The 16,316-nt window shown below is 41.0% G+C and overlaps 1 protein-coding gene across 7 annotated transcripts in view; it reads left to right on the top strand.

Annotated features, from left to right (window-relative positions):
- Window positions 1–14,654, top strand: part of LOC143664137 (uncharacterized) — an 81,008-nt gene extending 66,354 nt beyond the window's left edge. For 3 of the 7 annotated variants that reach the window (XR_013166342.1, XR_013166338.1, XM_077137683.1), the window contains one exon: window positions 7,444–7,579. Coding sequence is in view for 2 of the 7 variants with exons in the window: in XM_077137683.1 (XP_076993798.1) it covers window positions 7,444–7,459 (16 nt within the window). In the remaining 5 variants the exon portion in view is untranslated. Of the gene's footprint in view, window positions 1–7,443; window positions 7,580–12,838; window positions 13,097–13,503 lie in introns of those variants that run through there. The other 4 variants (XR_013166339.1, XR_013166337.1, XR_013166340.1 and 1 more) reach the window with 2 other exon arrangements.
- The last annotated feature ends 1,662 nt before the right edge of the window (window positions 14,655–16,316 follow it).

Genomic DNA, 16,316 nt, shown 5'->3' with positions numbered 1-16,316 from the left:
AGAACCAGGCCCAGAGAAGTCGGGGAGGGTCCTGACTTTTGCATTTGCTTTGTGCTGACCTTGCTGATAGGAAGGCTGACCTCTGAAGGAAAGCATCAGCCAATGCCAAACTGATTTGCAAAGACTGTGAAAGGTGTTTTTTTACTTAGGTTTGCTTGGTTTTGTTAGCTCCTAACACAAAAGAATATCTCTGTATTATCATTAGCTGGATAAAAACTCAAGAAACAGACATCTCAGGGAATAAATCCTTGAGGTAACATTTTAAAATACCAACAGGCACAGCATGCAAACAAAGATTGCAGAACAACAAAGAAACAGAAAATGATGGTACATCCAAAGGAAGTCCAGAAAACAATGAAGACCAGATTGTGAAGATATTGGACAAAGATCATTTTAAAAAATGGAAATAAAAGAATATACAGAGAAAGAGCTAAAGGATGTCAGGAAAACAGTCAATATGGTAAAGGAGTAAGAAAATTCAGAGAAAGTCATTGTTTCAGGAAAACAATGAAGGAACAAGATGAGCCTCTCAACAAAGAGATCCATCTTCAAAAGGAACCAAACAGAACTACCGGAGTTGAAGACCGCAGTAACTGAAATGAAAAATGCCCAGGAGAATTTCAAGAGCAGATTGGAGCTGGAAGAAGAAAGAATCCATAAACTTGAAGATAAGCACTTCCAAATGAGTCAGGCTGAGGAGCAGAAAGAATATTTTTATATAAAATGCCCCAAGTGACCCCTGGGACACCATCAAGGACACCGATATATACACTACAAGAGTCCCGGAAGGAGAAAAAGAAAGGGGAAGAAGGACTATTCCAAAAAATAATGCCAAAAAGTTACAAACTTAGCAAAGACATGAATATGGCTATGCAAGAAGCCCAGAGAACACCAAACAGGATAAACTTGAAGAGAAGTACACCCCATCACATATGGATCAAACTGTTGACAGCAAAGAACAAGGAAAGAGCTCTGACAGTTGCAAGAGAAAATCAACATGTTGTAAGGGAGTCCCAGCAATGTCATGAGAGGAAGAGAAAGGCATCAGCTGCTGGGGAGCCCTAGCCCCAAATCAGTCCACCGATACTGAGAATCGCCAATCCTCCACATTTCCATCCGAGGCCCCCTGAGGAAGGAGAGGGGCTGAGATCCCTACCATGTCATGCGCCATCGATAAAGTCTACTGTACCCAGTCAAATAAATAAATAACAGGGAGAAATGGAAAATCCACAAATATGTGGGAATTCAACAACATACTCTTAAAAAAACCAGTGGGTCAAGGAGTAAATCACAAGGGAAACTAGGACATATCTTGAGGCAAATGAAAATGGAAATAAAGTAAACAAAAACTTAGTGGATGTCTCAAAGGCAATACTGACAGGGAAATTTATAGCACTAGATGTTCACATTAAAGAAGAAGAAATATTTCAAATCAGAGATCTGACTTCAAAACTGGAAGAACTAGAAAAAGAAGAGCATACTAAATTCAAAGCAAGCAGAAGGAAGTAAATAAATAAGATTAGATTGGAGATAAATGCAATAGAGAGTAAAAAACATTTGGTTCTTTAAAAAATCAATAAAATCTACAAATCTTTACTAGAAACTGATGAAGAGAAACAGAGAGAGGACGCAAATAGCTAAAACTGGAAATGAAAAGGAGGGCATCACTACCAATCCTACTGAAATGAAAAAGACTGTATAAGGATAATGTGAGCAACTGTACACCAACAAATTAGATAACTTGATGAAATTGATAAATTTCTAGACACAAACAAACTACACTAACTCAAGAAGAAATTTTAAAAAGTCAGCAAACCAATAACTGATAAAGAAAGTGGATCAGCAAGCAAAAAAATTCTATGAAGAAAAGTCCATAACCAGAGGATTCACAGGAGAATTTTACCAAATATTCCAAGAAAAACTAATTAAATCCTGCTCAAACTCTTGCAAAAAATTAAAAAAAGGGAAAGGAACACTTCCTAACTCATTCTATGAGACCAGCATCACCATTATAATAAAGCCAGGTAAAGATACCACAAGAAAAGAAAATTACAAAGTAACATCTGTTATGAATATAGTTACAAAAATCCTCAAAAATATATGAGCAAGTTAAATCCACAGTACATTAAAAGAACTATACACCATGATCAAGTGAGAATTATTAGTGGGATGCAAAGGTAGTCCAACATAAGAAAAACAACTAATGCAATACACTACAACAGATTAAAAAAGGAAAAACACATGATCATCTCAACTGATGCATTTGACAAAATCCAACACACTTTCTTGATTTAAAAAAAAACACTTAGAAAACTAGGAATAAAAGGAAACTTCCTCAACATGATACATATAAGAAAAACCCACAGCTAGTGTCATACTTAATGGTGAAAGACTGAAAGATTGCCAAGATCAGGGACAAAACAAGGATGCCCACTGTCACTACAGTAATTAAACATTGTATGAGAAGTTCTAGCCAGAGCAATCAGGCAAGAAAAAGGAAGAAAAAACATCCGATTTGGGAGGGAAGACGTAAAATTCTCTGTATTTGCAGACAATATGATATTATATACAGTAAACCCTGAAAAATCCACAGTGAAGCTCCTAGAATAAATAAATGAATGCATCAAAGTAACAGGATACAAAATCAATACCGCAAAATCAGTAGTGTTTCTATACACGAGCAAAAAACAATCAGAAGAAGAAATCAAGTAAAAAATCCATTTGCAATAGCAACTAAAAGAATCTATGAATAAATTAAATCAAGGATGCAAAGGTCTTATGCAGAGAAAACTACAAAACATTGCTAAAAGAAATCAAAGACTTAAATAAATGGAAGAGTATTCCATGTTCATATAATTGGAAGGCCACATATTGTTAAAATGTCAGTTCTACCCAAAGAAATTTATAGCTTCAATAGAAATTCCAACAGCTTCTTTACAGAAATGGAAAAACCTATCACCAAATTCATATGGAATCATAAGGAGCCACAAACAGTCAAATCCATCTTTAAAAAAAGAAGAAAGTTGGAGGACTCACACCTCCTGATCTTAAAACTTATAATAAAGCTAGAGTAATAAAGAAAAAAGCTTTGATAGTGGCACGGAAACAGACATACAGACCAATGGATCAAGCCGAGAGTTCAAAAGTCAATCCTCACATTAATGGCTAACTGATTTGTGATGAGGGTGCCAATCCCATTCAATTAGAAAGGAATGGACTCTTCAACAAAGACTACTGAAGAAACTGGATCTCCAAGTTGGATGCCTACCTCACACCATATTATAAAAATAGACTCAAAATGTATCAAAGACTTAAGCGTAAGAGCCAGAACTATATAATGTCTAGGACAAAATATTTAAAAAGTCTTACATTTCTTAGATTTTAGGCAATGATTTCTTAGATTTTATACCCAAAGTATTAGCAACAAAAGAAATATATATATATATATATATATATATATATATATGTGAGACCTCCTAATAATTAAAAACTTTTGTGCCTCAAAGGACCTTATCATTAAAGTAAAACTATAGCTTACACAATGTGAAACCACATATCCAACAAGGATTTAATATCTAGAATATATAAAGAAATCCTTCAACTCAACAACGAAAAGGAAAAAAATGAACAATTATAAAATGGGTAAAAGTCTTGAATAGATTTTTCTCAAAAAATATATAAATGGACAAAAAGCACATGAAATGATTCTCAACATAATTAGGCATTAGGGAAATGCAAATAAAAACTGCAGTGAGAAACCACTGCCTACTAGAATGACTACTACTATGAATGCACTGGAAAATTACAAGTGTTAGAGAATTTGTGGAGAAACAGGAACATTGGTGGTATGTGACTTTTCCTATAAGCTGTGAAATCCTGAGATTAATTATCACCATATTGTTGGAACATCCTCCTGATCTTGCACCACCTGCATTTCCTGCTATCGGGTGCCAAGGAATATTTAGTGGGATTTCATACTATTTATTACTGTTTCCTTCTCGTAATTCTCTAATCTCTAATTCTCTCCCATTTCCTTGGAGTTGACGTGAGATCATCTGTGCTTGCTACAGACAAGTGTTTCCCACACTTGGCCACTTAAGAACAATTTTTGTATTATTGTGTACATGTGTACTATTATTCATTTACCATTATTTTCTAAATATGATTATCTTTTCATTAAAACAATTTTTAAGGACTCTTAACACCACCATGGAAAATGGAGAGGCAGCATCACTTGCTGCATTTGTCAGGCTAAGTAATACTAGCTGCTGTAACAAATAACCTTCAAACTTCAGTAACTACACACAATGAAAGTTTATTTTATTTCTTAAATTGTTGTTCATGCAAAGTCCAATAGAGATGTTCCTGACTAGGCATGGCCATTCCAAGCACTTCCCCTCTTTCTTTACACACGATCATCTCAACAATTGGGTTCCAAATAGCTGTATGGTCCTTCCTACATTCAAGGGGTTGGGTAAATGTCATTCTTGGCTGGGCAGTCACTTCCCAACAACAGCAGTACACCATGAGAAGGAAGTACAAATCTTAGCCATCTCTTCACATCTGCATCAAAGATAATTAGAAAAGAAAATACATTAATATCCTTGGTCCCAGATTCTCCATCTTCCACTTCTGAAAGATTTCTTCACACTGCTGAGTCAAAGAGATGCTCAAAAGAATCTTTCCCTTGTCTCTCATTCCCTTAAAGTCTCTCCCTTCTTCTAAGCTTTCCCAGTTCTCTGCTTTGTATCAATGTAGAGGCTGCTTCTGAAATAACATTTCAGGTCATGCCATAAATCTTGCCAGACTTCATTGAGCCCCACCACTCTTCCAAGCATACCACCTAAAATTGGCTTGCCACCACAAGGGTCTCCAAGCCACATTTAGGACATACTCTTAGAGGTTGAGGAACCACAATGCTTGGTCCTCAGATCTACTGCCTCAGTGATACTCTAACATCCCCTTCCATCATATGCCAGCTCTGTTCCCCCCAAAGAAGCCAAAGATTGGCTTGGGAGTATTTAACTCCATTGGCTCTATATCCTTCAAGAAGCTCTCTTCCATCTTGAATTCCTGGGTACTGCAGTCTCCTGCTTTCCCTTTTACAGCTGTGATTACACTTTTTGTCTCCTACAGAAGTGGTCTATGCCAAAAAGTTGGAAACCACAGCTCTCATCCAACTCCCTTATTCTGCAACAGAGCCATCAAGGGCAAAAGAGAAGATTAAGGGCATGGTCTTCCCATCCAAGCTTGAAGGCCTCAAGGTAGTTGCCTTTAAATTGGGAGAAGAAAGAATGGAGGTGAGGCAACAATGAAATAAGTCAGGGTTGAGAATTACATCTAAGAAAACTTTGGGTGTGTCAACTGGGATATGGAACTGAATGGAAGAAAATGGCTTAGAAGCTGTGTTAGTCAGGGTTCTCTAGAGAAATAGAACCAACAGGAAAGATCTGTAAATATGAGATTTATAAGGGTGTCTCATGCAACCGTGGGAATGTAAGAATCCAAAATCCGTAGGCCAGGCTGTGAAGCTGGTGGCTCTGAGGAAGGGTCTGAAGGAAATCCATAGGAGAGGTTTTCTGGCTGAAGAAGTAGTGAAAGAATCTCTCTTCTTCCTTAAAAGCCTTCAACTGATTGGATTATCTCATTGTGGGGGACACACTTAGTAACAGAATGTAATGAGGTGTAATCAGCCACAGATGCAATCAGCTGACTGATGACTTAATACAGCAGCCTTCCTGTTTACCAAACAGCCACAGATTATCCTTGTAACAACAGTCAGGCCAGTATGTGACTGACCAGAAAACTGGGCATCATCATTTGGCCAAGCTGACGCCAGAACCTAACCATCATAGAAACCTACTGTTTTTTGTTTGTTTTGGGGGGTGGGGTGGGATTTGACATGGGCAAGCTCCAGGAATTGAACCCAGGTCTCTGGCATGAGAGGCAAGAATTCTGCCAGCTAGCCACCGTTGCACTGCTCCCTGCTGCGTTTTTGATGGAACTGTAATGCCAAAGAAATGAGACTAAATCAACAAGAAACAACAAATCAAAGCAAACAAAAAGCAATCTGTGAAGGTTTGGTCTTTGCAAAGAACAACAACAGCAAAAGTCCCTGGGGCTCCCCGGAGTGCATGGGCAGGAAGTGGACTGAAAAACTGGCCAGTCTCCAAGAAGCATATTCTCACCAATGCCCACTTCAGATATGGCCAAGGGGGATAATAGGCAAGGGCTAAGGAGGACAGTGGACAAGGGCATTCTCCCCAGAGCAGAATTAGGTTTTAGACAAGGAATTTCCACCACTGCCAGACTGTAGGGACGCATGTTGCCTACCCAATGGGATATCATAATTGCTACAGACTGTAAATAAATAAATAAATGCTTCCCCAGTGCCCCTTCCATTATTATATATTGGGTATGGTGGGTAAAGGCAGATAAACTGAATTAAGGTTCATGGGCCAATATGCAAAATATCCACATCTGAGCCTGATGGAGAGGGCTGCACAGTACGTGGATATATTTGCTCACCAGAAGGGCAACTTGCAGCAGAGATAGTAACTGTTCACCAAAGATTCATACTCCCTTTCCAAAGTTAGTTATTTCTGGGGAGTGACTGCCCCACCAGGGACTACATTTTCCAGTTTCCCTTGCAGTTAGGTATGGCCAGAGTACTGAGCTCTGACCAATTGAATGTGGGCTACTAAAGCCTCCTGCACAGGGTCTCTGGTTCTCTCTCTCCATGTCGGCTGCTGATTGTTGACTATCACGGTGCCTTGGAAAAAACAAGTTGGAGATTAAAAAACAACAGCTCCATTAGCTTGGGCCGTAAATGATGGAATGGAACAGAGCTCCCATCACCATCAATTAGACTTTTTGTTAAACCACTGAAATTTTGGAGTTTGCTGTAATAAACCTGGATTGCTATAATACTCCCCAAGCTGGTTTCTGCAGTTACACTAAAGGCTTCATTTCAATTCATTTTTAACCTAGCAGAGATGCCCTTTACGAATGTAAATCACCATGTCTTACCCCTGCTGGATACCTTTGAAAGACACTCCTTTGTGCATCTGGCCTGTGCCTCAAACTCTACTTCTCATCACTCTCTCTTTTATTATTGCTCTTTGGCTACCCTAACCATCTTTTATTCCTCAGACACAATATACTCATTCCCACTTCATAAGTTTGCTCACTAGTCCTTTTCTGGGGCAGCCTTTCCCCAGGCTGGCTTGTTTGGCTGCTTCTAGGCCTCATTTCAAATGTCTCCTTGTAAGACCTGGCCTTGCCCACATCCAAAGTAGCACTACCCCATGCACCCCCATGGACATACATTCTCTATTATACTTCCCTCCTTTTCAAAAATTCATAGCACTTGCCAGAATCTGAGATCCGATTCTTTGTGTATTTGTTTACATGTTTATTTTTTTGTCTCTCTCCCTCCATTAGAATATGCACTGCATGAGATAGAGACTGTGCCTGGTTCCCTGCCATACCCAGCCTCTAGAAGAGTGCCTGCAACAGAAAATGATGGCTTGACCAAGTGAGGGAATGAATGAATACACACATGGATGAGTACCTCACTTCTGGGGATCTGTCTGGGCAATATTCCCTGGAGTTGTGGCGGGTGATGGGGATGCCATGAACTGGAGCTTTTTTCTGATCTCTGCAGCTGTTACCAGACAAAGTTGGGGATTCTTTTGCCCAATGTGCTCTAATGACCAATTCCTGAGGCACTGGCATTTCAAAGAGAGAAAGAGTTTATTACTAGGCATGTAGTAGGAGGGCAGATGGCTAATGGCCCAAAATCTATCTCCCTGAGTTTAGGGGGTTGAAGGTTTTTATGGGTTTTAGCAAGGGGAGATGTGGTCACTATAATTTCAAATAACAAATTCTAAGCAGAAAAGGAGACAGAGTTATCACTTTAATAGGAAAACATTAGGCAGAAAAGAGGGTAGGCAAATTATCATTTCAAAACTAAAGGTATAAACTGAAAGGAAGGGAGACAAATTATCCTTTCAATTGCAGAGTCTAGCTGACACAATGCACAAATCTAAGGGGCTGGAACTAGTTAATGGCTGACTTCAAATTCTACTTTAGCATTAGGGCCTTTGCCCTACAAGAAAATGACCAGATAAAGGGAATAACAGCTCTCACAATCACAAAGGCACAGGATAAGGCCTTTTACAGTCATTTCAGATATCACAGCAGCTGAATTCTAGTTTAGGGATTTCAGGTATTCCCCTCTGTCCACTCCAATATAAAGGAAAGCAAAAAGGAATACTTATATCATGATTCAGTAATCAAAATTATCCCTTAAATTCTAATTACTTAGTTACACACCCTATACCTAAAGGGTCAGGTGATAATTTCCTTCATCCTGACCACACTCCACAAATAACATCACGTGAAGACAACACAAAAATAAAGTTCAGTGGAGGCTGATAATCAAAATCTGAGTAAATGCATTCTATTCAAGGATGGGTGAAATCACCAGGGTAGATTGGTGTTGCAGGTTGAATTGTCTCCCCAAAGATATATTGAAATCCTAACTCCCAGAACTTGTGAATGTGAATTCATTTGGAATAGGCTCTGTGCAGACATAAACAAGTTAAGGTGAGGTCAAACTGGATAGAGATGGGGCCTAATCCAATATGGCTGGTGGTGTCCTCACAAAAAGAGGGAAATTAGGACATAGACACACAGAGGAGAAGGCCATGTGAAGACAAAGATAGAGACTGGAGTTGCGCAGCTATAAGCCATGGGATACAAGCACTGCCAGCCACCACCAGCAGGAAGAGGCAAAGGAAGTTTCTCCCCTAGACCCTCTGGAGGAGGCATGGCTCTTACAACGCTTTGATTTTTGGACTTCCAGACTCTAAAACGATGAGAAAATAAATTTCTATTGTTTTAAGCCACTCTGTTTGTGATAATTTTTATGGCAGCCCTAGGAAACTAGTACAATTGATAAACAAACAAAAAGTAAAGCAATATATATATGCGTTGTTGTTGTTGTGTTTTCAGAAGTCTGCCAGGTCCCTAGACCTGCAGGTCCTATCCGAGGCCATGCTGGTAGTTCGGCCCCAATTGTTCACCCCTCCTGTCTCCATACCCTCTGCCATATGAATTTACAGTCTCCCAGTGAAGGGAAATGTCCTTCTCCACTCCTTTGACCTTGGGCTTGGTCATGTCATGACTTACTTTGGCCAATGGAATGTTAATAGACATGACACAGTCAATGGCTTGGAATGTGTTCGTGCATCAGGGCATGTCCTCTTGCATCTCTGCCACTGCCCTGTGAAGAGCAGAGACACCCCAACCAAGCCTAACCTAGAAGAGCGAACCTCTAGTACACCTACAGGCATGAGAAACAGTTAAGTAATTATTATCTTAAGCCACTGAGTTTTGAGGTGGTTTTTAACACAGTAACAGCTGATTGAAATAGCGAAGAAAGGCCTTAGAAGCACTTAACCAGCCCATGATACCCTTTTGTAACTCTGACCTACCCTTTCATTCTGTGCTTTGTTATCTCACCTTTCTGGCTTCTGACATGGGGATGAATGCCTGTTTATAACAAGTCTCTCTACTTGTATCTGCTGCTTCTACATCTCTGGCTGCACTCCTGAACCATGATGTAGGTTCTTTCGTGGTTCCATGGCTTTGTCTACTCCAGGGAAATACCCCAATGTCCTGGGTCTGAGCTCTCTGGGGCAGGACTGCCAATTCAGTGTCCTGCTCGGACCAAAGTGAGATGCAGCAAGGAGACAGGAATGCAAGTCTACATGGCAGCTGGGTTCTTCCCAGGAGGGTCCAAACTCCTGTTGTGTCACTGACATAACAACACAACCGCAGGGCCCATTCTAACCTGTCTCTGGGACTGGATGAATCTAAGGCAGACAAGAAGCACAGTTGTAATAGGAGTGTTTACAAAAATAAAGAAGCCCAAAGACCTGACTTTTAATTCTTTATTCTCCAAAAGAGCTTTAGGACATAAAATGCCAATTCATGTTAGAAATGTAATTCCCATGTTGTTTTGGTTTGCTAAAACTTCCAAAATGCAGTATATCAGAAGTGGATTGGTTTTTATAATAGGAATTTATTAACTTTCAAGTTTACAGTTCTGAAGCCATGAAAAATGTCCTAATTAAGGCATCAACAGGACGATACCTTCTCCAGCATCTGATACCTGCCAGCATCATGGACACATCTGTCGTATGGTAAAACACATGGCTGGTGTCTGCTGGTCCTTCTCTCCTGGATTGTGTTGCTTCCAGCTTCTGGCTTCGGTGGCTTCCTCTCTGAGCTTCTGCATGTTTCTCTCTTTTAGCTTCTGTCTCTCTTAGCTTTTTGGGGTGTATCTTTGTTTCTTCGCATCTCTGGGTTTTCTAGGTGTACTTTATCCTCATTTAAAGGACTCCAGGGCAGTGCAACGGTGGCTCAGTGGCAGAGTTCTCACCAATCATGCCGGAGACCTGGGTTGGATTCCTGGTGGCTGCCCATGCAAAAAAAAGAAAGAAAGAAAAAGTAAAGGACTCCAGTAAGAGGATTAAAACCCACCCTGGGGCACTACTCAACTGAAATGCCCTAATCAAAACAACCCATCCACAACAGGTCCATACCAGCAAGAGTAGATGAAGAGAACATGGTCTTCTTTGGGATACATAACAGCTTCAAACTATCATACACATATTTTTTTTCCATTTTGTTTTCCTTTTTTGCAGTATCAAGGGATTTCCGTCTTCCTCTTTGACGTCTTTATCAAAGGCACATGTGGGGGTCAGAGGGTGCTCAAGGGAGAGCAAGAGGCAGCCTGCATCACATCCACCCTGACATTCACTTTAATCTCCACTAAACTTCTCTGATCCCCCCTCTTAATGTTAACAAGGTGTTTTCAACCCTGGATCCCCAATTATCCATTGGCGTCCAGGCCACTCTTCCTTGCTTCAAATCCAAACAGGCTGTCAATCAGCTAACATGGCTGTTCTTCGGGGCATTTCTTTGAAGTTCTCCACTAAGTATTTGCCCCAGTTTTGTCTTGTTTAATCATCTTTGGGGTCTCCCCTTTGCCTTCCGATTAAAGTAAAATGCTTCAGCAAGACCGTAAGGCCCTTCCCAGCCTGCCATCGATTTCCTTCCTGCCACCTTTGCTCTTCTCACCCCAGGCACCCGACATGCTTGCTATTTCTTGGCTGTTTGAATCCCCAGAGAGCATCACAGGAGCATGTCTGATTCATTTGCTGGTATCCCTGTGCATCTGGAATGTACATTGGTCTGAAGAAAAGCAGCTTAACAGAGTAAATGAGAGCACAGGCTTTGGAGCCAGGAAAACCTGGGTTCAAATCCTGCCCATGGTTCCCATACCGGGTGTATGACCTTGGACAGTGATTAGAAGTTTCTTCATGTGCTAAATGAGGACAATGTCACCTTCCTAGCATTATCACAATGTCATTTACCAGATGAAAAGAAACAGTGCCTGACACAGAAGAAGCATGCAATAAAAGCTGATAAAAATAACACAGATGGAGGTCTTACTGTATACCAGGCACTGTGCTAAGTGATTCAGATGTGCTCACTCTTTTAATCTCCCTCAACAGCCTTATGGTATTATTGTTATGACAAGTGAGCAAAAACTAAGGCACAAAAAGTTTCATTAATGTGCCTAATGTCACAGCCAAGCTTTGAAACCATATAATCTGGAACCAGAGCTCCCACGCTTGCCACCATCCTGTGCTGTCTCTTAAGGGTTGCTGTCCTCATGCCTTGAGAGGATGACTCTCTGTGATTTCCTATAACCCTGAGCACAGGGATTTGCATATAGTGGAAAAAGTCACATATTTTGAGCCCTTACAATGTGATGGGCACTTTTTTCATGGGCTATTTAATTCAGCTAAGCAGGAATTATTACTCCCATCTTCAGATGAGGAAAATGAGGTTCAGAGAGGAAAAGGAACCTATTCAAGGTCATACAACTTGCCATTTCCAGAACGATGTTTTGACTTTGAACCTACCTCAAGTTGATTCCAAAAACCATGTTGGTTTCAATGTTCTTAATAGAAAAATAAATATGGATATTCTGTTTTGCCATATCAAGGTTAGATGAACCATTAAACTCCTAGGACAAATCTATCTTTGGGGGCTTCCCTTGGGGGTAGAGAATAAAGAGAAGTATGTTAAAAGTAAAACAAAAAAAAATCTTGATTCTACTTTTCTCTTCTGGGCTATGTGTCCTTAGGCAGCTTCCTTCCCTTCTCTGGGCTTTTGGTTCCCACCTATAAATGAGAGAAGTGTAAACTATTCCCAAGAGTGCTTGTTCACATTTTTGCTTGCCTTCCCCAGGTGGTTCTGATGAAAAGCATTCTTTAATATAATGATGGCAGAGTGGTTCTTTCTCAAGAAGGTGGGTCAGAATCACATTAGTTGGAGAAGTGTGCTTTCCTCACATGAGACCAGAGTGTATGGTTCTGAAAGAACTTGTGTGAGTGTGTTCTATCTACAATGTTCAGGAGAAACCTGACCACAGCCTTGGATGATGCAGAAACTTAACTGTAGAGCCGTCACCTTTCCCTCACTCAGAGCCCGGGCAGAACTAACACCCTCTAATGCCCAGATGAAGCCAGAAGTAGTAAAATGTGCATGAGTCAAGGAGAATATGATTACTGGGTCTTTCTTTCCTCATGTCATAAGGAGTAGAGTTTCCCTTGGAAATAGGGAGAAATTCTGAACAATAAAGGGATATATTAGCCAGGATAATTTATGCTATGCTGCAGTAACAAATAAAACTCAACATTTCAGTGGCTAAGTACCATAAAAGTTTATTTCCCATTCCTATCCCAATCCAACTCAGGTCAAGTTAATTATTTTCTGACTGGTGACATAAGACCCCAGGCTGTGTCTATCCCATGTGTCTACCATCATTGTGGCTTCAGTACTTCCTTGATGTCATCCAGCCAACAGATGGGATTAGGAAGATGAAGTCCAGAAATAAGAAAGTACACATGTGGGGTACCCACAGAAGGCTGAAATGTGGGGCCTGGTCACCCCATGCTTCCTTTGGGTGGCACAAGAGATCCATCCTCCTACCGTACGATTTTTTGGTGCTCAGGTAAACTTTTAATAAAATAACTTAATACAATTCATATTTTGCTTGCTCTAAAGCCAGAGTTTTGTAAAACCACGGTCTCCTCTCCTTCAGAGACAGAACTGTCACTTAATCATTTTGTTATGTGCAGCTTCCACAGCCCCTCTGAGCTTCAGTTTTCTTCATTTGTAATATAAAGATTGGATTCTTGTGAGGCTTATAAGAGACAAGGAATGTGGAAGTGCTGGGGACACTGTAAAGCAGGCCATCTACACAAAGTTCTGTTATTACACTTAGAATTTATTCTTCCTGTTCTGCATGGGTTCAATTTCCATTTCTCAGCGGTAAATCTCTGTCAGACGAATATGCTGGGTGACTTTCTTTCCCCTCATCCCACCCCATTTTCTTTAAAAACTTTTTTTTCTTTTCAGGAGATGAAGACAGGTGGCACGATGTGTAAACCGTGAAAAAGATTATGAAAATATCTGAAAATCCTGTGCAGTCTCCAAATATCGCAGCATCAATATTTGCTGGAGGCTCATCCACATTCCCAGTCCAAGAGGAGGATGGAATGTGAGCTTCAAGCTATGTGGGAGCAAATCTAAAAATCTGTCCTTCTGTGCAGGACTCAGTGAATGATGTTCTGTCTAGAAGATTTGACCTTAAAGATTAATCCTCCTTCTGTGCAGCTTGCCAGGAGAGCAAAAGGTTGGCTTTTCAAAAGGAAGTGATGATGGAGTTAGGTGTCTTTTACTCAACTAGTCCTTTAGGCTGCGTCATCATATCTCCAGGTCTTTGCACGTGCCATTCTGCCAGAGCTGCCTTTACTCACTTTTTAATCCTCTTAGGAAGGTGAGACTAGGAGATCTTCTCTGGATCATTCCAAGGGCTTTCTTCTTTTCTCTTTGCTTCCTCTGCTCATCATCACCATCATCACCATCATCACCATCGTCACCACCATCACCATCATCACCACCATCACCATCATCACCATCATCACCATCGTCACCACCATCACCATCATCACCACCATCACCATCATCACCATCATCACCATCGTCACCACCATCACCATCGTCACCACCATCACCATCATCACCATCGTCACCACCATCACCATCATCACCATCATCACCATCGTCACCACCATCACCATCATCACCATCATCACCATCATCACCATCATCACCACCATCATTAACATTTATTGAGAGTTTAATATCGTTCAGGACTTGCTCAGACACTTCGCACTCATTGCGCACAACAATCCCATGAGAATACCAAGGCCAGTGAGATGAGGTGTCAGCCAAGGTCACGTGTCTGTATGTGGTAGAGGTAGCACAGCAAGCCCAGGTCTGTATCTCTGAGGAGTGGGCTCTGGACTGCCACCCAGAGCCACTCTCTAGCACTCCTTCTCATACCAGACCATGAGCCCCCCAAGGTGGGACTGTCTCCTTCACCCTTCTGTTCCTGGCCTCAGTGAGGGGCCATCCACAGGGTAGACATGTTTATCTGAATGAATGAATGGATACATGATTTGTTTAGACATGTGAGCTACCCTAAAGCAGTTCTGAATAAAGGAATCAGCATATAGAAGTGGCTGTATGAGTATTTATTGAATAAAATAGACCACAATAGAAAAATGGATATGACCTTCCAACTGTGGGTCCCTAAAACTTACTCCCCATTGCTCATCCTGACCCCCCACAACAGATCCAGGATCATGTCATTGTCTTTTCTGGCCATTCCACCTGTTTTTGTTTGTCAAATCTGCCAGAATGTGATATACCAGAAATGGAACAGCTTTTAACAAGGAAATTTATTAAATTGCAAATTTACAATTCTAAGGCCATGAAAATGTCCAAATTAAGGCACCAACAAGAGGGTTACCTTCACTCAAGAAAGGCTGATGGGTCCGGAATACCTCTGTCAGCTGGGAAGACACATGGCTACTTCTGCTAGCTTTCTCTTCCTTATTTCCTAAGGCTTCCCTGGAGGCATTTACCTTCTGCATCTCCAAAGGTCTCTGGCTGTGTAGATTCTGTCGGCACTGTTGGCTCTTGTCAAAATGGTTTCCTTTTAAAGGACGCTAGTAAGCAACCCCACCTTGAATGGGTAGAGATGCATTTCTATGGACATCACCTAATCAAAAGGGACCACCCACAATTGAGTGAGTCACATTTCCATGGAAACAATGAAAGAGATTGCATCCAGCAATATTGAATGAGGATTAAAGAATATGGCTTTTCTGGGGTATACAACAGACTCAAACTGGCATACCACCCCAACACCATCTATTGAATTCCAAGTACAGAATAGTCCTGGGACCCAGCTGCACCTTCAGGACATTCAAGTTGCCCCTCCCCTGCCCCCAGCCAAAGTGCTACCAATAAAATCTGGGACCTGAGGTGTCCCTGAGGTGATTCCACTCCCTTGCTCCCCACCACCCTATTAATTCCAGGGGCCTGGCTCTTGTCACACTCACCTCACCAGTTCCTCTTGAGTTTCAATCCATGGCCCTGCTATAAAAATAGCTACCAAGGACTGAGGGCCTTCTGAGTACCAGATTACACAATGGCTGCTTTCCATGCATTGTCTCCAGTCATTGTTACACCCTTTGGGGTCAGAATACTTCTCTCCATGTCATAGTTAAGAAAACCAGGGCTCATCTCTCTCTAAGCCAACTTGGCAGGTGAACTCACTGCCCACCCCCATGTGGGACATGATTCCCAGAGGTGTAAATCTCCCTGGCAATGTGAGGAACCCAGTATCGTGGGATTGAGAAAGACTTCTTGACTAAAAGGGGGAAGAGGAAAATGAGACAAAATAAAGTTTTAGTGGCTGAGAGATTTAAAACAGAGTTGAGACATTATCCTGGAGATTATTCTTATGCCTTATATAGAAATCCCTTTTTAGTTTGTGGTGTATTGGAGAGGCTGGAGGGAAGTACCTGAAATTGTTGAATTGGATTTCACTAGCCTTGACCCTTGAAGATGATTGTATAACTATAGCTTTTACATGTTACTGGGTGATTGTAGTAAACCTTGTGTCTGATGCTCCTTTTATCCAGGGTATGGACAGATGAATAAAAAATAAAGATAAATAATGGGATAGGGGATAAAGGGTAAAACATTGGGTGCATCAAAATACCAGTGGTCAATGAGAAGGAAGAGTAAGGGGTATGGGATGGATGAGCTTTTTCTTTTTATTACTAAAAATGATCATGATGATGAATATACAGCTA

The sequence above is a fragment of the Tamandua tetradactyla genome, chromosome 20 (genome assembly GCF_023851605.1).
Source record: "Tamandua tetradactyla isolate mTamTet1 chromosome 20, mTamTet1.pri, whole genome shotgun sequence".
Taxonomy (NCBI): Eukaryota; Metazoa; Chordata; class Mammalia; order Pilosa; family Myrmecophagidae; genus Tamandua; species Tamandua tetradactyla.
Note: the sequence above shows the minus strand (reverse complement) of the source record. Positions and strands in the feature narration are given on the sequence as shown.